The sequence below is a fragment of the Megalobrama amblycephala genome, linkage group LG17 (assembly GCF_018812025.1).
Source record: "Megalobrama amblycephala isolate DHTTF-2021 linkage group LG17, ASM1881202v1, whole genome shotgun sequence".
Classification (NCBI taxonomy): Eukaryota; Metazoa; Chordata; class Actinopteri; order Cypriniformes; family Xenocyprididae; genus Megalobrama; species Megalobrama amblycephala.
Genome location: NC_063060.1, coordinates 29,627,568 through 29,649,196, shown reverse-complemented (window position 1 = coordinate 29,649,196; position 21,629 = coordinate 29,627,568). Strand labels below are relative to the sequence as shown.

At 37.9% G+C, this 21,629-nt stretch overlaps 2 protein-coding genes across 3 annotated transcripts in view; both read left to right on the top strand.

Moving 5' to 3' along the window:
• The window catches only part of kif1ab (kinesin family member 1Ab), a 32,873-nt gene extending 32,180 nt beyond the window's left edge, over positions 1-693 (top strand). The window contains 1 exon segment of the mRNA XM_048163474.1: positions 623-693. Within this exon segment, the coding sequence (XP_048019431.1) occupies positions 623-665 (43 nt within the window). The 3' untranslated portion in view covers positions 666-693.
• A 6,522-nt stretch (positions 694-7,215) lies between these two features.
• Positions 7,216-20,623, top strand: espnlb (espin like b). 2 transcript variants are annotated; one of them, XM_048164541.1, is made up of 10 exons: positions 7,216-7,776; positions 8,065-8,255; positions 10,418-10,604; positions 10,705-10,887; positions 11,022-11,153; positions 17,316-17,438; positions 17,534-17,672; positions 17,817-17,938; positions 18,536-18,709; positions 18,818-20,623. In XM_048164541.1, exons 1-10 carry the CDS (start codon positions 7,483-7,485, stop codon positions 20,303-20,305), a joined length of 3,033 nt encoding a protein of 1,010 aa, XP_048020498.1. In that variant the 5' UTR covers positions 7,216-7,482; the 3' UTR covers positions 20,306-20,623. The 2 variants fall into 2 exon arrangements, with proteins under 2 accessions (XP_048020498.1, XP_048020497.1); XM_048164540.1 differs by having other exon boundaries at positions 17,531-17,672.
• The last annotated feature ends 1,006 nt before the right edge of the window (positions 20,624-21,629 follow it).

The window sequence follows — 21,629 nt, the reverse complement described above, 5'->3', positions numbered from 1 at the left end:
ATTTTAACGATCTAAGCACGTGATCTGAAGCGTATAGTGCAGATGCACTTAGGGCATGTCCGAATCCACTTTTGCTAGTTTAACAACAAAAAAAATGGTTGGGGTGCCAGGCGCATGCTCCAAAAGGGTTGTACCTAGTCTCTTAATGAGTCATGGGTGTGTTTTGGGCAAAAAACCAATCAGAGTGTCATCTCCCGTTCCTTTTAAAATTCAGGTGCGCTTGTACCATGGCGGATTGCTATTTACATGGCGGAATATAGACATCCTCAACCTGACGAGTCAGTTTAAATACATGTGTGGATTGCTTCGATTGCTCAAATAATTAGCCAATTTCATTTGTCATTACTGCAAATAGGTAATTCTGATATATGCAGTGGCTATCCATTATGACATGTAGGCATTTTTATCTTTATGTACACAATAATAATCTTTAATAAACATTTGCATCACGCCTGGCGTTGTCGCATTGTGCTGGGTGTATGATAAGGCCCAAGGTCTTTGGTATGAAAACAGACGTGCGAGCCATTTTTGGGTTGCAGCTCAGCTGTTGAGAACCAATGCTGTAAGTGGTCATGGTCAGTGATATCCCTGAATTTCTCCCAATTTCTCTCTCTACCCACAGGTCTAAGCTTTCCAGAAGAAAATCAGGACCGATGAGGATGTGAAACCGTTTTTTTCCTCTGGCTCAAACCACAAAAAGGCCTAATAGGCCTTTGCGATGTAATTAGGTCATGTGATCATAAGTGCCCTGTCCCCATGTCATCACAGCTGCCTCTTGCCTGCCCGTCCCAGCATTCCTCCCTGGTCTGTCCATGCCAACCATAGACTGAGGGCTTGGCTTCACAGAGTGTGTGTTTATGTGTGTTTCAGGCCCTATTTAGTGTAAATTTACAACATTGAAATATATTCAGCACTTCCCGCTAACATAGCTAAAAGCTAGAATGGCAAAACAGCATCATAGACACAGCCCTACTCTTAACGGCATTCGTTCATTTGTAAATGCGACTCAATGCTCTGTTTGTGTATGTGCTGCTTCAGAGTAGATGTCAAGTGCTTTTTCCTGGGCTTTAGTAGTTGCCTCTTGGTTTTGATCATTCTGCCATGATCATAGTGCTTTTCGAAGAGATGCCTTTTATGCATTGGATGATAGAAGATAGAACTGTGATGGATTTTAGAATAAAAGAAGTAATTATTTCAACAAAAATCAGCATCAGAAAAGTACAAAACGTCTACCATACAGAAGTTGAGTTTGTGTTTTACTTTCATCGGTAATGTCTTTTTTACATTACATCTTTACGTTTACTTATTTATTAAGCATTGTATGTTTTATAAACATAATTTATTAAGAGGTCACTCTTAAAAAAAAAAAAAAAAAACTTTTTCACCTTGCACTTTTGATAATTAGCTTTATTTACTAGGTTAATTTTGGTTAATTTGCACAAGAGCTCTGCTGCTAAGAGAATCAGCTTCTTTAAAGGGATGGTTCACCCAAAAATGAAAATTGTGTCATCATTTACTCACCCTCAGGTTGTTCCAAACCTGTATAAATTTCTTTGTTATGCTGTACACAAAGGAAGATATTTGGAAGAATGTTTGTAACCAAGCAGATCTCACCCCCCATTGACAACCATAGTATTTTTTTTCCCTAATATGGTAGTCAATGGGGATCTGTTTGGTTACTGACATTATTCCAAATATCTTCCTTTGTGTACAGCAAAACAAAGAAATTTATACAGGTTTGAAACGACCATTTTTTCATTTTTGAGTGAACTATCCCTTTAATGTTTATTTTTAATCCACTTATTTTGACACACAAAATTAGAGTGCGGCGTTGCTAAATTTCCTGTTACTGTTACACTGAACGCAAATACATCAGAACACATTATATCACATATTTCAAATAATATAATGCAGGAGGTTTATGTTCAGAAACACTGTATCTTGATTGCATAGTTTCTCTTTCGTAGCTGCTATGTTTCGGTCATCCCAGCCTTACATGTTATAATAGAATATCTGTATTCAAACCTATTACATGGTGTTTTCCTAGGGAGTTGACAATGAGATGATGTCTTGTAAGAGAAGATCCAGTTTTAGTGTTACAACATAAAACAAAAAGTCTATAAACTAAATGTTTTGTGATCCCCAAAATAGAGAACATAATTTTTTTTGTTAGATGTATCAGTTATAAAAAGCTTATACCCATTCACCTTGTTTTTTGCTCCACCCTTTGCCTTGAAGTACGATGAAGATGAATGATGTGTGTATGCTAAGTATAGAAAAGTCGTGTTTCCTGTCATGACGGCTACATCTTAAAGAGGTATTACCAGAGGCTGTGTTCACCGTAGCGTATCCAGATGAACTCCGAAATCTCTTGTTTGGTTTGGGCTCATGCTATTGGTCAGTCAGCCATTTAGTATGTTGCTCATGAGAATGGATGTTTTGCGCAATGGGTCAGCCAACCCAAAGAGCACAAAACGTAGCAGCAACGTTTTAGCTGAGAGATTTGAGCTGTTCTGATCTTTACCTCTCAAAACAGTTTCTTTACAAGGAGCAGTATAAGTATGCCTTTATAGAATCTTACATTGACTATGGATCTGAAATGTAAATTAGGGACAGACGATTAAGTTTTGGACCATGTGTTGACAGTCATACCTCCCAGTGCCCTGACGTTTTTTTTTTATTTTAGTTTTTTTATCCATTCCTATCTTTGACAATGCTATGTATATGATAGCATGCTGTACATATTTATTTAGCTTTTAAATGAAATGTATCAAATGTATCGCATTTACCTCCATACAGTATAAGAGTAGCATTTACATAAAAATAATAGATTCAGTCGTATTTACCGATTTGAAGGATCACAGTCGACTTTGAGCATGTAGTTTTCGCATTGACATGATGCCCTGAAGAACTTTGTCAACATACATATATACTGCAGATAAACAAGATTTTTAGGGTTTGTAGTTGATAATGTGTCTCTCTTTTTCTCTCTTTCACTCTCAATGGAACCACGTCTTTCCGAGCATCATTTTAAATAAACATCTTTCATCCATCCAGATATTCCAAATTTAAAAAAGAGAAACTCAATATAGACTAAGTGTACCTACTGTAATTGCTTCAATATTTCTGTTGATTTGCTCTGTATATAAACCCAACTGTGGTCTAGTACACAGCTGTAACCACTTTATACCATAATGAATGGGCTGTAGTGTACTCAGTGCTCAAGTTCTTTGAGTGTTGGACCTGTGTCTTCTAATGTCTGTGGACACTTAACACTTTGTCGGGTGTGAAATAAATGTGAAATATGCTCAACGTTGCAAGAGTTTGGACTTCTTATTTGTTTAGATGCAGAGTAAACTTTTACGAAGGGCCAAACATCAAACTAAAAGGGGACCTTTAATGCCACTTTTACAAAATGTAATATAAGTCTCTGGTGTCCCCAGAATGTGTCTGTGAAAGTTTCAGCTCAAAAAAATACCCCACAGATAATTTATTATAGCTTGTCAAATTTGCCCCTATTTGGGTGTGAGCAAAAACACACCATTTTGTGTGTCCCTTTAAATGCAAATGAGCTGCTTTCCAGAAGAGGGCAGAGCTTTAACAGCTCACACTTCGGTTGCTCAACAACAACAAAGCTGGAGGATCTAATGCAGCCAAAATGACGACTGTCAGTAACTGTTTATCCTTACATTGTTCAAACCAGAGATATACTTTAATGGCATATTTTTTCCTATTTCCCACCCTCTTGTGAAATGACATGGTGCTCCAAATAAAAGTTCATCATGGGTCATCTCTTAATGCTCTAGCAACTTAGGCTGCATCCAAAAGCTTAGTTCCTTTGCTGCCATATCAGGCAATGACTTTCCAAGCAGCGTTTACCTCACAATACTGATTTCAAAGAGACTTCTGAGGAAGTGTAACGGTTAATGATCTACAACAAAATAGAGTGAGCTTTGGTGAAAACTAAGTAAATATGCAATTACTTCAATAGTTATTTCTCGCTAAAAGACATCGAAAGTGTTTAAAAACTTACAAACCTGATTCCAAAAAAGTTGGGACACTGTATAAATTGTGAATAAAAAAGGAATGCAATAATTTACAAATCGCATAAACTTTTATTTTATTCACAATAGAATATAGATAACATATCAAATGTTGAAAGTGAGACATTTTGAAATGTCATGCCAAATATTGGCTCATTTTGGATTTCATGAGAGCTACACATTCCAAAAAAGTTGGGACAGGTAGCAATAAGAGGCCGGAAAAGTTAAATGTACATATAAGGAATAGCTGGAGGACCAATTTGCAACTTATTAGGTCAATTGGCAACATGATTGGGTATAAAAAGAGCCTCTCAGAGTGGCAGTGTCTCTCAGAAGTCAAGATGGGTAGAGGATCACCAATTCCCCCAATGCTGCAGCGAAAAATAATTGAATTGAATTGAAAGCATTTATTGTCATTGCATTTGTATACAACGAAATTAGGAGCACTACTCCTGACTGGTATTGACAAACAAATATACAATATACACAGTAATTAACAACTCACACCCCTTAGTGTATTACTTTCAGATATTGCACATTGGACATACTGCACATTTTACAAAAACAGCAGTATAGACAGATTAGAAGTTTACAGTAGGATAAATAGATGTACAATAAATAACTTGACTGGAATAGTATTATACCTTTAGTGCATTTTTGAGTTTAAAGTCCGGATTGCAACTGGAAAGAAACTGTCATTAAATCTTGATGTGTCCCCAATGATGCCATTGGCTTTTGAAAGATAGTGAGAGCAGGCAATGCTTTCCAGGGAGAGAAGTGAACGGCCAGTGATTTTTTTTTTTGGGGCTGTATTGATTATCCTTTGAAGGGCTAACTTGTCTGCTGCAGTGCAACTGGAATACCACACTGTAATGCAGTACATTAGCACACTTTCAATGGAAGAGCGGTAAAAGGACACTAATAATTTACGGTCTAGGTTGTTTTTCCTGAGCACCCTAAGAAAGTGCAGCAATATCAGAAAGGAGTTTCTCAGAGAAAAATTGCAAAGAGTTTGAAGTTATCATCATCTACAGTGCATAATATCATCCAAAGATTCAGAGAATCTGGAACAATCTCTGTGCATAAGGGTCAAGGCCGGAAAACCATACTGGATGCCCGTGATCTTCGGGCCCTTAGACGGCACTGCATCACATACAGGAATGCTACTGTAATGGAAATCACAACATGGGCTCAGGAATACTTCCAGAAAACATTGTCGGTGAACACAATCCACTGTGCCATTCGCTGTTGCCAGCTAAAACTCTATAGGTCAAAAAAGAAGCCATATCTAAACATGATCTAGAAGCACAGGCGTTTTCTCTGGGCCAAGGCTCATTTAAAATGGACTGTGGCAAAGTGGAAAACTGTTCTGTGGTCAGATGAATAAAAATTTGAAATTCTTTTTGGAAAACTGGGACGCCATGTCATCCGGACTAAAGAGGACAAGGACAACCCAAGTTGTTATCAGCGCTCAGTTCAGAAGCCTGCATCTCTGATGGTATGGGGTTGTATGAGTGCGTGTGGCATGGGCAGCTTACACATCTGGAAAGGCATCATCAATGCTGAAAGGTATATCCAAGTTCTAGAACAACGTATGCTCCCATCCAGACATCGTCTCTTTCAGGGAAGACCTTGCATTTTCCAACATGACAATGCCAGACCACATACTGCATCAATTACAACATCATGGCTGCATAGAAGAAGGATCCGTGTACAGAAATGGCCAGTCTGCAGTCCAGATCTTTCATCCATAGAAAGCATTTGGCGCGTCATAAAGAGGAAGATGCAACAAAGAAGACCTAAGACAGTTGAGCAACTAGAAGCCTGTCTTAGACAAGAATGGGACAACATTCCTATTCCTAAACTTGAGCAACTTGTCTCCTCAGTCCCCAGACGTTTGCAGACTGTTATAAAAAGAAGAGGGGATGCCACACAGTGGTAAACATGGCCTTGTCCCAACTTTTTTGAGATGTGTTGATGCCATGAAATTTAAAATCAACTTATTTTTCCCTTAAAATGATACATTTTTTCAGTTTAAACATTTGATATGTCATCTATGTTGAATTCTGAATAAAATATTGAAATTTGAAACTTCCACATCATTGCATTCTGTTTTTATTCACAATTTGTACAGTGTCCCAACTTTTTTGGAATTGGGTTTGTACATTTACATTATTTTTCAAACTGACCACCAACCGCAACTTTCAGACAGCATCTTTATTTTTTAGCTCAACTGTCATGAAGTGAAACTCACAGGATTGTGCAATATCATAGGCACTGAAGGATACATCTATGCTATCTTCAAAAATTGATCAGATGAAGGTATCTCAGGAGACAGAAAGGGAAGCTAACATTGGATTTGTATGTGCCTTGGTGCCTTCCTACCTTAGAATGCTTCCTCCAAAGGCAGCATTTTTAAGCTTTTGGAGGCAGCCACTAAATATGTTGTATTAGAGTATATATGCTATGCATTCAGACCTCTTAATCGTGTTTTCTGAGGGGCAATGAGATGATGTCTTGTAAGGGAAGATCTAGCTTTGGCCCACGGGACCTGCTTTTAGCATCTCTGATCTAAATGATAGCAATGCAAAATATGATCATTCTTGCATCATTTTCAGACAAAATAAGCATTTTAATCAAAAATGACTCCTATCATCTTTGATCACTTATGGTCTTTTTTAACTTTTAAAAGTAATAGGGTAAAATGAGGTAAGACATTTGTGGTGGACATTTGTGAGATTTTAAATATTTTTGAGGTTAATTAATCTAATTTTGTTTCTCTGGAAAATAGTGATTTGTGACATTGTATTTTGCTCATTGAAGTATAAGCACGAGACATCACTGCCGTTGTCAGAGCGCGATCAGACCTCACTAAGCGAGTGCTGAACGCAGTTGGACATAATGGTGTATTAGAGGTAAAAAATTATATGAATACTATCCAGTTTCTCACACAAACCGATCGTTTCGTGTCTTAGGACATCAATGTGTCATCACGAGCTGCAGGGTTTAATTTGGATTTGTCTATGCAAGTTTTTTCGACTTTTATTTTTCGAGTTCCCATTCACTCCCATTATATGACTGACAGATGGCAACGGTTGGAGTTAAAAATCATCTTTTGTGTTCTACTGAAGAAAAAAAGTCACCTACATACTGGATGTGCTGGGGGTAAGCAGATAAACATCAAATTTTCATTTTTGGGTGAACTATCCCTTTAAGCAGAGCATTTGTTATTGTATCTGGGAATATAAGCAGATGTAGGCCTATATTTTCACATGAGGGCTCTCATTACATTTCTGGCTCAGTGCTATCCACCCCCTTCATCTCTCCCATGGACATCTGTCAGCAAGCTCAGGTATCATTTTAGAGAGGGAGCGAGAGAGATAGCTGGGCACAACCCAAGGACCCCTGCCACTTTTGTTTCGACTGGCCGAGGTCTAGCATGGTGCTCCACAGGGCCATTCAGGCAGCTCGTGAGGGGGATGTGGAGGCTCTGAGGGCCCTGCATGTGTCCGGATGCCTCAGTCCAGCCATCACAGACACCCAGGGAGCTTCACCCGTCCACCACGCTGCCCGCTGTGGGCAACTGGGCTGCCTGGAGTTTCTGGTAAACAAAGCTTGTTTTCCCTGCCACACCCGTACGAGAAATGGAGCTACGGCCGCCCATGATGCTGCTGCCACTGGGCACGTGCGGGAGTTGCAGTGGCTGCTGAGACAGGAGAAGTGTGGGATTGAGGTGAGTGCCATGATAAAATGAGAGAAAAATTACATTTGACAATGGGATTGATGGTGTTCTTGAGGATGGACTGCTGTGTCAGTTTCCTTTACTGTCACTTACACAGGTCATTGATGATGGATGTACAATGTGAGCAAAGAAGCATCTCTTTTATTAATATCAGTGATGGTATAATGGTGTATCAGTGTATTGAAAGGTCATTGTGATGTACTACTTACTATGCTCATAATTCAGACCTCTTCAAACTGGGTATTGGATGCTGACGTTGGTATGTGCTTTGGCCTACAGGATCGTGATGGCGAGGGAGCGACGGCCCTGCACCTGGCTGCCAGGTTTGGCCATGCGGAGGCAGTACAGTGGCTGTTGTTTGAGGGAGGCAGCACAGAGGCAGAGACAGATTGTGGCGCTCGACCTGTCCATTACGCAGCAGCCAGCGGAGATCTCACCTCCCTCAAACTGCTCATGTCCAGCTCCCCGCGGTGAGGCTCACAGACTGTTAAGCCATCCCTGACTGGCTAAAAGCTTTCACTTTAATTCACCTTTCAGTAAAGTATGTATACTTTTAGCTTGTCAAGTTAGAAGCTTCTTGTAATTTAAAGTAAACTACAGGCAGACTGCTCTTTTGATAAATGTAGTTGGCTACAAACTACCAACAAAAGTTGTTTCAACTACATTGAAGCAATTCTGTCATTGTTTACTCACCTTCACGTCATTCCAGACTTTCCTTTCTTTTCCAGACACACAAAAGAAGATATTTTGAAAATTGTGATGTTTTTTTTTGTTGTTGTTCTCATGGAAGTCACTGGTAACCAAAACTGTTTGGTTACCAGCTCAGCTTTCTTCAAAATATCTTCTTTTGTGTTCTGCAGATCATACAGGTTTGGAACGAATGGAAGAACAAATGGTGAATTGTTAATTTGAACTCAAATGAACCGATTCACTAGAATGAATCAGACTTTTCAGACATTTATTATGAATTGATTCATTAAAATCAATGAGGCTTTTGAATGCTATATATTAGAGAGAACTGTTTCAGATGAACCAGTTCATTTTAATGCCACACATATGAGAAGCCTATGCCATACTTTGGTAAATCATAATTATGGCATAGAAAGTCACAATTATGCGCTAAAATGTCAAAATAATGACAAACTTAGTCAATTTTGAGAGAGTCAAAATTATGACATAAAAACAATTATGACTTGAAATTATAAAATTTAAAAAAATCATAATTCAAAATTTAGATTTATCTCATAATTGATGTATGTCATAATTTTGACTTTATATTTCATATTTATTACTTAGTTTCTCATAATCATGACCTTTTATGTCATACTTATAGCTGTCATAATTATGATTGACCAAAGCATGATTTTTTTTATTATGTGGCGGAAATAGACTTCCATAGAAAAAGGACCATTTCATAGTTGTCGTTATTGAAAAAAGGAACTCGTAACCAGAAAAGATACATTATTTTTAGAACAGCTGAGCTACAGTCACTTGGTCACTATAAAAATATAGTTTAGTTAGCATTGCTACTGTTAGATGCTCCCAGTGCTACACGTGACTGTTGTGTCTGTTTGTGTGGGCAAAACCATGGGTCATCATGCTTACACAAATACACATAAAGGCACCAGTTTAGAGTCATGTTGCCATTTCTTGGGAGCTGTTGCTCATCAGGGAGGCTGGGAAAAGGTCATCTGACACATGTCAAACCCACCATCTGGGCTCTGTCCTCTATAATACATGAGGAGCCTCTTACCTGCCACATGACGCCACCTGTGTGTTTACTGTACATCTGCATAACTACCAACTTCTACTTAATGATGCAATAGAGCGTATACCTCTTACTAGCTATGTTTACATGCAACCAAATAATCTGTAAATAGGACTGATAGCTCCATTACATTAAAAAGCCCTTCTTATAAACACCACAACTGATCTGATTGAGCTCAATCTGAATTAAATTTCAAGGTGAATTTCAAGGGTTCACCCAAAATTAAAAATCTGTCATCAAATATATTTTAAAGAATGTCAGAACAGATCTCTCCCCCCATTTACTACCACAGTAGGTAAAAATTACTATGTTGTCAATTGTGTGCTCAGCAGAACAAAGAAATTCATACAGGTTTGGAATAACTTGAGGGTGAGTAAATGACAGCATTTTCATTTTGTGTTATCCCTTTAAGCAATGATTGAATCAAAGCAATTTTCTCAATGAGGTTCAAAAATATCTTTCACATACTGTATGCGCAGTGCTGTGATGCATATATTTACGTTCTACGTCTTACGAAGGTGCACAGTTCGGTCAGTGAAGGAGACTAAATATTTGCTAAAATAGCTCTTCGGACATATATGTCAGCATTTTTTCAGCAAAAACGATAATTATACTCTTTCTAAACATAGCAACTGGGCACAGTTTTGTTTGGAATACATGCAATACACATGCAAACAGATATGTAAATTGGATAGTAAAGTTTAGGGTTTATATAATCAGAATTTTCAAAATCGGATCTGATTCATTCCAAATGATGAACATGAGTGCATGTAAACATACCTGACACTTCACTAAAATGACTGAAATGAGCTATGATCATATTAAGTCTATAGGTGCAAAGTCTAAAATGTATTATTTGTGCAGGTGTGTGGACTGCCAGACAGGTACTGGGGCCACACCATTGTATCTAGCCTGTCAGGAGGGGCATCTGCATGTGGTTGAATACCTGGTGAAGGACTGTGGTGCAAATGTCCATGTGCGGGCCAAAGATGGCATGAGTGTATTGCATGCAGCTGCCCACATGGGACACCACGCCTTGGTGGTCTGGCTGGTGAGTTACAGCTTCTTCAGTCACTTTTTCATGATTTCACTCAGCTGTTATTGAATGTATTTGAGTTATCACTGACTCTATCTCTGATATGATTCTTTAGGCCTCCTTCACAGATCTGGATCTGTCCTCTCAGGACAGAGATGGAGCCACAGCACTGCACTTCGCCGCTAGCGAGGGCCACCATCGCATTGTGGAGCGTCTCTTACTGATGGGAGCAAAAGTCCTGAAAGACCTCTGGGGTGGGACCCCCTTGCATGATGCAGCGGAGAATGGAGAACTGGAGGTGCCCGTCACTGTTCCTTCAGTTCCAATCACAAATCCTTATCATGACCACTCTGAGAATTATACAGTTTAAGTAGTGTTTGAAATGCTTTATCAGAGGTTTTGAATGACAGCTGTAATCTCTCTTTCCTTCAGTCTTGCCGAGTGCTGCTGAATAATCACATCAGTCCACTGGAGAGAGATTCGGATGGGTTTACCGCAGTGGACCTGGCAGAATACAATGGTTATCATGATTGTGCCAACTTCCTCCGTGATGCTGATGCTCATGTAAGATAATTAGTACTTTCCTCAGCGCAACTTCTTTAACTGCAAGCATTTTTTTTTTTAATTAGATAAGATGTTTTTACATTGTTAATTCTGTCCATTTTCATACAATTTCTTCCATATACACTAATGTTCAAATAATTGGGGGGCAGTAAGATTTTATTTTTATTTCATTTGAAAGAAATTAATACATTTATTCAGCAAGGACACATTCAATTATAACAGTATATACATTTATTAGATTTCTTTTTTAGATAAATGCTGTTTTTTTAAACTTTCTATAAATCAAAGAATCCTGAAAAATGTATCACAAAAAATATTACGCAGCACAACAGTTTTCAACATTGAAGATAATAAGAAATGTTTCTTGAGCAGAAAATCAGCATATTAGAATGATTTCTGAAGGATCATATGAGTAATGATGCTGAAAATTCAGCTTTGCCATCACAGGAATAATTTACATTTTAAAATATATTCAAATAGAAAAGAGTTATTTTAAATTGTGATAATATTTCACAATATTACTGCTGATCAAATAAATGCAGCCTTGGTGAGCATAAGAGAACTGTTGAACTGTAGTTCACTTAAAGGTTTAGTTCACCCAAAAATTAAAATTCTGTCATTTATTACTTACCCTCATGCCGTTCCACACCCGTAAGACCTTCGTTAATCTTCGGAACACAAATTAAGATATTTTAGTTGAAATCCGATGGCTCCGTGAGGCCTCCAAAGGAAGCAATGACATTTCCTCTCTCAAGATCCATAAAGGTACTAAAAACATATTTAAATCGGTTCATGTGAGTACAGTGGTTCAATATTAATATTATAAATATTTTTGGTGCGCCAAAAAACAAAACAAAATAACGACTTATTTAGTGATGGCTGATTTCAAAACACTAGTTCATGAAGCATCGGAGCACAAATGAATCAGTGTATCGAATCATGATTCAGATCGCGTGTCAAACTGCCAACGGCTGAAATCACGTGACTTTGGCGCTCCGAACAGCCGATTCGATACACTGATTCATTTGTGCTCCGAATCTTCCTGAAGCATTGTTTTGAAATCGGCCATCACTAAATAAGTCGTTATTTTGTTTTTTTGGCGCTCCAAAAACATTCTCATCGTTTTATAATATTAATATTGAACCACTGTACTCACATGAACCGATTTAAATATGTTTTTAGTACCTTTATGGATCTTGAGAGAGGAAGTGTCATTGCTCCCTATGGAGGCCTCACGGACCCAGATAGCAAACAGACGTCGATTCAACGTTTATTTTTGGTTGTAAGGATCAGTATCAGTCGATGATCAAATTTCAATGTTGATTCAACGTTCACTATTTGATCGGTACATCAGAACGTTATTACGTCGAAAATATAACATCGATTCAATGTCGAAATTAGGTTGTTTCATCAACAGATAGCTACGCCGACGCATATGATCGAAATCACAACGTCTAATATTGAAATTTGGTTAGAGGAATCGGACATTGCATGCACTATCCCTTTTCAGACGGAATGACGTGCATGTCTTTTGACTTATTTACTGATATAAATTTAATTCATTATAAAAACCCTATTTAAGTAAATTAAACAAGTTTATAGCAGTGGCTATTTATAATAAATTCACATAAATGAGCAAGCGAATCTAGCAGGCTCCTATCTGACACTGATAAAATGAGCAGTCCTCAAAGTTTCCGTGATTTTTTTTTTTTTTTTTTTTTTTTTGTCCGATGCCATCCATTTTAAAATTAAATGAAAGCATAGCCTACCGAAGATTGCTCAAACGGTATCGCAGGCAGGTCATAAAATGAAAACCATAAATGCAACATACTGTATGTGAAACAATGGAGCCATCGGATTTCAACAAAAAGATCTTCATTTGTGTTCCGAAGATTAAAGAAGGTCTTACGGGTGTGGAACGACATGAGGGTAAGTAATAAATTACAGAATTTTCATTTTTGGGTGAACTAACCCTTTAAGGTATGGATACTGTGTCAAAATTTAAAGTCAGATTACACACTTAGGTAAACAAGTTTCCTACATTTAATTATAATACTTAAGTATAGCAATTAAGTACATTTATTCAAGTACTTTACACCCATTAATATTGCAAACACTGACAGCTGATGGTCTGGGTTTTGGTAAGGCTCCACCTTGTAATAACAATCTGTTACTGCCACCTACAGACAAACACTGCACTTCTCTAGCATGAATACATTGAGCTAATGAAATAGCTCATATTGGCTGAGTCATGCTACAAAATAGAGGACAAGGAACACATATTAAAGTGCATTTATTAAACCCCACATTGTGGCCAACTGATTCCATTATTTATCAGATATGGGACAAGATATTCTTCACAGGAACATCCTATTCATAAGGCTGAACAGATACCTTTAATCCTTTAATAACAGAGGCATCAATAATTTGATTATAATTTGATCCACGCCTGCTAAGAGTAAAAGTGTTGACAAGTGTATTTATTCTCTTGGAGAACGTTGTCATTGGACAATTCAATGAAAATGTCACTTGTGGAATTAAATTTAATTGCCTGGTCCTTTTTGTGCATTTGTAAACTGAATATTTAAAGAGCATAGCTGGATACTTTATGTCATTCAACTTGAGTGATGGACTAAAGGTCAGAATCCAGTCGAGAGAACGATGAACAAGACTTCTGATAGGATCATAAATATATAGTTCAGCTCCGCCTCCTTTGCGAAAGGGCATCAGATATGTCATTTGTTCATAAATGAAGTGGAAACTATGCAAGCGTCATCCTTTCTTTTGATAGCATAACTATGATGGCATATTAAAACATTATGGCCTGACACAAGCTAATTAGCAAGACACTTAGTACTGTCTGGTTGGCGCATGAAGGACCTATCAGCTATCACTCACGCCCCTCTCAGCACGAGCTCCAGAGCCCCAGGGGTGAGGACGATATAAGATCCTCCGTCTCAGATGTCAGAGGCTTATAAACGCAGTCAGTTGGTTTGTCAGAGGGCATTTTACTCTGTGTGTTTGGAGTCGCTCATGCTCGGTCAATCGATCACAAAGAGAGAGAGAGAGATGTGCCGTTCTCACCAGTTTGTGTGCTGATGTTTTGTTTGTTTACGCTGGCATAGCATCAGATCTGACAGCTTGTTCTGTGTGTATGGGTCTCCCCAAAGGAGAGTGTGAGCAGCACAGTAGGGTTCTTGACAATAATTATTGTTTACAGGAGGAATAATTACACAAGATCAGTTTAATTATTACCACAGAAAGCTAATGAAGAAAAATGCAGACATAATGCAAAATAGACTGGTTAATTCTAATATAATTCAAAACATTCATTCACAATATTGGCACACACACACACACACACATATATATATATATATATATATATATATATATATATATATATATATATATATATATATATATATATATATACATAATATGAAATAAGTTGTCTGAAAATTAAGAGAATGTACAAATTCAAATGTAAAATTGACATACTTTGGGGAAAAGGGGAAGTCTTACTTGAGTGTAAGTAAACGTTTTTCCATATTTAATAAAAAATATATAATATAATATAATATATACTGAACTTAATTATAAACGCAACACTTTTGTTTTTGCCCCCATTTTTCATGAGCTGAACTCAAAGATCTAAAACTTTTTCAATGTACACAAAAGGCCTTTTTCTCTGAAATATTGTTCACAAATCTGTCTAAATCTGCATACTCACTGGACATGTCACCCATTGAGCATGTTTGGGATGCTCTGGATTGGCGTACACGACAGCGTGTGCCAGTTCCTGCCAATATCCAGCAACTTCGCACAGCCATTGAAGAGGAGTGGAACTACATTCCACAGGCCACAATCAACAACCTGATCAACTCTATGCAAAGGAGATGCGTTGCACTGCGTGAGGCAAATGGTGGTCACACACAGATACTGACTGGTTTTCGGACCCCCCCCCCCCCCCCAGACCCCCAATACAGTAAAACTGCACATTTTAGAGTGGCCTTTTATTGTTTTTATTGTGGTCAGCCTAAGGCACACCTGTGCAATAATCATGCTGTCTAATCAGCATCTTGATATACCACACCTGTTAGGTGGATGGATTATCTCGGCAAAGGAGAAGTGCTCACTAACACAGATTTAGACAGATTTGTGAACAATATTTGAGAGAAATAGGCCTTTTGTGTATATAGAAAAAGTCTTAGATTTTTGAGTTCAGCTCATGAAAAATGGGGGCAAAAACAAAAGTGCTGCATTTATAATTTTGTTCAGTGTAATATAATATAATATAATATAATATAATATAATATAATATAATATAATAGAGCCTGCATGAAATGCTTGCAAATTAATAATTTTGGTGTTATTTGTTGCTTAGAATGGCTTGATAAGTTCCACAATATATAATATGGAAAAAATTATAATATAATATAATATAATATAATATAATATAATATAATATAATATAATATAATATAATAGAGCCTGCATGAAGTGCCTGCAAGTGAATAGAGGTGTGATCTGATGCTTAGATAGGATTGCCTGATCTGTTCCTCCTGCATATGTAATCGTCTGTGTAACTGATGTGTGTTGACCTCTTTACTCCTGGTCGGTTGAGGTGCCTGTGACAGAGGTATTAAGTGAAGCTCTTTTAAATATGTGTGACGGCAAATTAGTTACGCATAGATATTAATGTGCCACCACAATAGAGATTAGAACTGTCTGTTCATGTACATGTATCGATTCACCATCAAGACCTGTTCTTTGATTTTTGCTCTTTTGTGGAATTGAAGTAATTCTCTTACCACATTACAAGACATTCAGAACAACAGTGTTTAGTGACTGAAGTTCAGTATAAAGAAAAAAAAAATAGTGAGAAACACACACACTTATGTTTTGGTGAATTTAAGAAGCGTGGCAAGAAACGTGTGCTGAGGAACGTGGCAGCTTTTAGACCTTTAAACTGACGGTTCACCTAATCCCACCCTTTAATTATTCATACTTTACTATGAAGACCTCCTGTCTGAGCTCACTGTTTATAGTGTGCTGATCCTTAAGCATTTGGCCACTGGATGGCTGGAGCACTGATGTGATTGTGGCTGTTCTCATTACACTCAGCTGTTATACTTGTGAAGACTTGAGGTGTGAAGCTGTTGACTGTAAGTTATTTCAGATTTTATAAACATGATCATTCATCATTCTTTTACTTTTTTAAAAATAGTTTATGATGTGAAATCTATTAATTGAATGTGTAGGATTTTATACATTAATAGAAAATAATACTGCTTAGAAAATAATCTTTGAAATATCTTCAAAATTACTATAGCATGTATTGCTTGGTTTGAGGAATCATATGATTTGAGAGTTTTTTAGGTGTTCTCAGTAATGCTTCACTAAAACTGTAAAATCAATATCAGATTAAAAACAACAACAACTGCCTTTGGGAAAATATTGCGCATATCAAAAAAGTTTTCTCTTTATGGTGAGAATCAGTAAAAAAAAATGTTAAAAATTTAATGTTGTCAAGAAAGACTGTATTTAAGCATGACTAATAACATCCTGTCATTTTAGTGAGGTAAAAGATGGAAACATTTGTTCTGCATTTCTTATTATTATCAGTGTTGAAAAGAGTTATGTTGCTTAATATTTTTGTGGAAACAGTGGTCATTCTTTTCAGGATTTTTTGATGATAAGAAAGTTCAAAAGAACAGATAAAAAAAAAAAAAAGATCTTACTAACTCCAACATTTTGGCTTTTTTTTGGCATTTTGGCATACAGTGCATTAGAAAGCTTATGTAATAACTTTCAGCTGCTGTAATGTACTGTATGTCACATTGTGAATGTTTCAAAATAATTTAGCAAGCTTCAAAAGCAAGAAGAGAGTTCACAAGTGTCCATAAGAGAAGTCAATCACTGCAATTGCAGGTATGGGTCATTTGAACCATCCGATCGGATGACTGAACTCTATAGGCAGTTTTCCTTTGTTAACTAAGTGGGAGGTCTGCTATACTAAACAGTTTAAGCTCCTGTTTCACGCACTGGGGGCAGATCAGAATGTACATTGTGCTTCAAGACTGTATTTTGCACCAGTTTGCTATGAAGAAATTAAGCTTAAGTTCAGAAAAACACTGTTCTCTTATTGCTTTACTCCAGCAGTCAGCAGGCATTGTTCTCATAGAGGAGGAAAGGACCTTGTTTAACACAACCAACCCCTACCAGGACATTAACAACCAGTCCTGTGAACCTGGACACAGTGGCCGGATGGAAAATAGCAAGGTGATGATTTTATTTTATTATAAACTGATTTTATAAAGCAAACATGACAAGACACTCGTTCTTAATCAATTCGGCTGTTTTGGTGTTCCTAGCAGCCGGTGAATGAAGTGCCTCCCCAGCCTCGTCCCTCTCCAGCATGTCTGGATACCTCAACCACATCACCGTCCTCCTCACAGGCCAAGAGAGCTGGAGCTGGAACTGGAGCCATTCAACACATGCAAGTGGCCTCTACAGGTGAGAGTGCATGATCCTGCGCATGTGTTCGGCTCAGGCGAGAGTATATGATCTTACAGACCTTTACGGATCTCTAAAGGTCAACATTCATAATAAGAAAATATATATCTAAAGTTAACTCGTTTCTCTGTCTTTGGTGTATAGTTGTAACTTCATTTAACACGAGGAAACACCTTGAGGAAGAGGAGACGGTTTTATCTCATAAGTCCATGAAGTCGCTGAGACAAGCAGGAATCACAGCGGTCTTCACTGGACAAACAGTAAATGTATGTGCTTTAGCCTCAACATGAAAAAGTCAACATGAAATCACAATTAAAATTTACTTTCTTAACTTTCAGGTCTTATTGTCCTCAAATTATCAGTGCGTGTTATTCCAAAGAAAACAAGTTTCTTCATAATTTGTCATCAAAGTAGACTTCTGAAACATTTTTTCTTTTTCAGCTGATGTCACCAATGAAAGCCTGTTTCCGCAAGAATTCCAAGGGGCAAAGAATTAAGATATAAACTTGAAATTGTGAGAAATAAATCTGGATGTGTTATAAACTTGCAATTCAAAGATAAATGTCAGAATTGCGGGAGGATAACTCAAAATTTTGAGATATAAACTTGGAATTGTGAGAAAGTTTTAGTTTTTTTTAATTCTGTGGCAGAAGTAGGCTACTTTACAGTATAGGCTTAGATAATGTAGACTTCAGAAAATCTTGAGGTTTCAAACCTGAGCTCAGAATGTATAAATATAAAATAGCTTGCAAATGCCACTTTATTTTGACTTGAAGTGAATGTGTTTATTTGTAAATATAGGCAGTATAGTGATATTATAATCACAGGTTAATCTGTATGAGTTTGTATGAATCTGTTTCCAGAAAGGAGAGAATGGAATTGTTCCACTTGCAGAGTTGGAAGCAAATCTTGCTGACATTGATTCTCTGATCCCGACTCACGATGAGAACGGGAGGCCCATTGCTGAATGGAAGAGGCAGGTTATGGTGCGCAAGCTTCAGGCTCGACTGCAGAACGAAGACAACCACTGCAGAAAAGTAAACTGCTCAAACCCCTCCAACATAAAACTGTATTGCAAAAATGTCCTTCCATAAGACACTCTATGTCATACAATATGACAATAACAATTGTTTCATCCTATATAGGACAACAGTAACAAACATATTGAGGTGGATGGTTGGAGGTATTCCCAAGTACACAATGTAATTTTGGGCCCCTTCGGAGAACTGCTTACCGAAGATGACCTGGTCTACTTGGAGGGACAGATTGAAACAATTTCCCTTCAAAAACGATGCCAGGCCTATGAACTAGAGCTTGCCCGGCTGGCGGAGGAACTTAGGGCCATCCTCCCTGCTCCCATCGTTAATATCACTGTCAACACCCAGTGCCAGCAGCTCCCAAACATGGAGGAATCTCTGCCTCTTCCAGTGTGGTTCAATCGTATCTCAAATATAGTAAAGAGCATGTCACTGCTCCTGACAAACCTCTCCGAAACAAATGGTGAGGATGGGATCTGTAACACGGATCTGGCATCGGTCTTCACATACCAGCCAGAGAGGCAAAGTTCAATCAGAGGACGAAGGCAGAAGGTGGAGCTGGAGATCCAGCAATCAGGAGTTTCTGTGAGAAATTTAAGGTCCAACTTTGAAGGTCAGATAGCAAACATCTACCCATTTTCAGGCCTTTTAAACAACACATCTGACACAAGGCAGCAAAAACTGTCTACATCAACAAATCAAAATGAGCAGTCCATGGGGACAATCCAAAGCACTGACATAAATCACGTTAATGATGGTGCCATAAAATGCCAACAGGCACTGGGCAAAGATGCAACTAAAGTGATGGAGACCACCTGCTTGCGGAAGGAACGTATCGTTGTCCTCTTTTTGAGCCACTGGAAAAGGTCTGCGTATGCAATATCAGTGCGAGCCAAGATGAAACAAGAGCTTGGCACTCTTACAGGAGAAGGAATAACAACTCCAGCATCCAAGCCAGGAACTAGATCACTGTATCATCTCTACAGGCAAAGAACCGCAATAGACAAGATGATCGGCAACTGGAAACGCGTCGCCTCAGGCGTCCCATCACGACAGATTCGAAGCCTCCAGAGGAAGCGTGTGACCTACTCGCCTGAGCAGTTCCTTCCTCGTGTGGACGGCGCTCCTGTTGCTTATGACAGCCTGACCCTTGACCTGTTCATGCTTGGGTATTTTCACATTCTCGAGCAGGACCTCCCAGCTGAGGAACGCAAGATGAGGCACCTGTTATGCTTTGAGGTGTTCGACCACATAGGGAACTTTCCCTGGGAGACAGTCCGAGACTTCCACAGGGCCGTCCTCAAGGACATTGAGGCTGGGAGACGCGAGTGGAAAGATGGTTTTGAGGACATCAAAATGCAGTACTTTGGGAAAAGAGAAAATGGAGTTTCCAAGGAGTCTGTGAAGGATTCTTGTGCCGAGGTTAAAGCTGTGCCGCAAGTTATCATCGAGAATACCATACCAATTGATGGAGGACATCTCAGCAGAGATGGAAGCAATGATTTCTCTATGTTTAGTAATGATGAAATTTGTAAATATATTGATCGTAGTTTCACCTTCTGGAAGGAGAAAGAAGCAGAGTTGTTTGATTTTTGATGTTTTTGAATGCAGTGATGGTTTATACTGTATATGAACACAATATAATTGAGAATTATTTTGAATCCAAAATAAATTTGAATAATTATTTTGACATGCATTTGAATACAGATAAACAAATGACAAGAAAGACTATGACTACTGTGTGTTATTTAGTACTTTGTAATGCAGCATCAGGTAAAATGTACCTTATAAATAAAAACCATGATTATACAATGATAAGAATCTGGCCAAAACAGTCTTACAGCCATGTGCATTTCACAAATTTTGATGTTTGTCCTATCTCTTTTATAAATAAACCTTTATTTTGTTTGAAAAGTGCTGTTTTGTGTGATTAATCACTTCTGAGTCCCTGATAACTTCCTGCTACACTTTCTTTCACAAGAAACAATCTGACCTAAACCTCAGAAATTAAAGGGTTAGTTCACCCAAAAATGAAAATTCTGTTATTAATTACTCACCCTCCACACCTGTAAGACCTTCGTTGATCTTCAGAACACAAAATAAGATATTTTTTATGAAATCAGAGAGCTCTCTGACTCTGACTTTAACCACCACTTTCAAGGTCCAGAAAGGTACTAAACAATGTAAACAACGTAGGAGAATGACACAGAAGAGAAGACATTGTTGAATAAAGTCATTATTTTTGTGCACAAAAAGTATTTTTGTTGCTTCATAAAATTAATGTTGAACCACTGCAGTCACATGGATTTTAATGATATCTTTACTACTTTTCTGGAGAGTGAAAGTGGTGGTTAAATTGCTGTCTATGGAGGAATCAGACAGCTCTCTGATTTCATCAAAAATATCTTAATTTGTGTCCCGAAGATGAACGAAGGTCTTATGGGTGTGGAACGACATGAGGGTGAGTAATAAATGACAGAATTTTCATTTTTGGGTGAACCCTTTAATGTTCATGTACGACATTGGCTGAAATGTGTGTGTCCAGCAGGGATGTTCAGACTGCCCTGAGGGAGTGGTGAAACATGTATAAGATGGAGTGTAACACAGCAGTGCTAGTCCTGGATTTGCATCCTATCTGACAATATACAGACTTCCATGCTATATGTTCCATATCCTAAAGAGCATCGTTCAGTATAGTATAATATAAAACTACTAAACAAGAGTTGTTTTATACATTTTGAGTGATTTTGTTGTCAATGTCATCTCCAGTAAAGACATAACCTAGTTTTTAGTATCTTTTTTTTTTTTTTTTGCCCCAGGGATGTTGCAGGATATATAACATGCATTGAAGTTTCCAGGACAAAGTAATGATCTGACCACTAATATTAGTCACAGTCTTGAATTTAATTCGGATGCATTT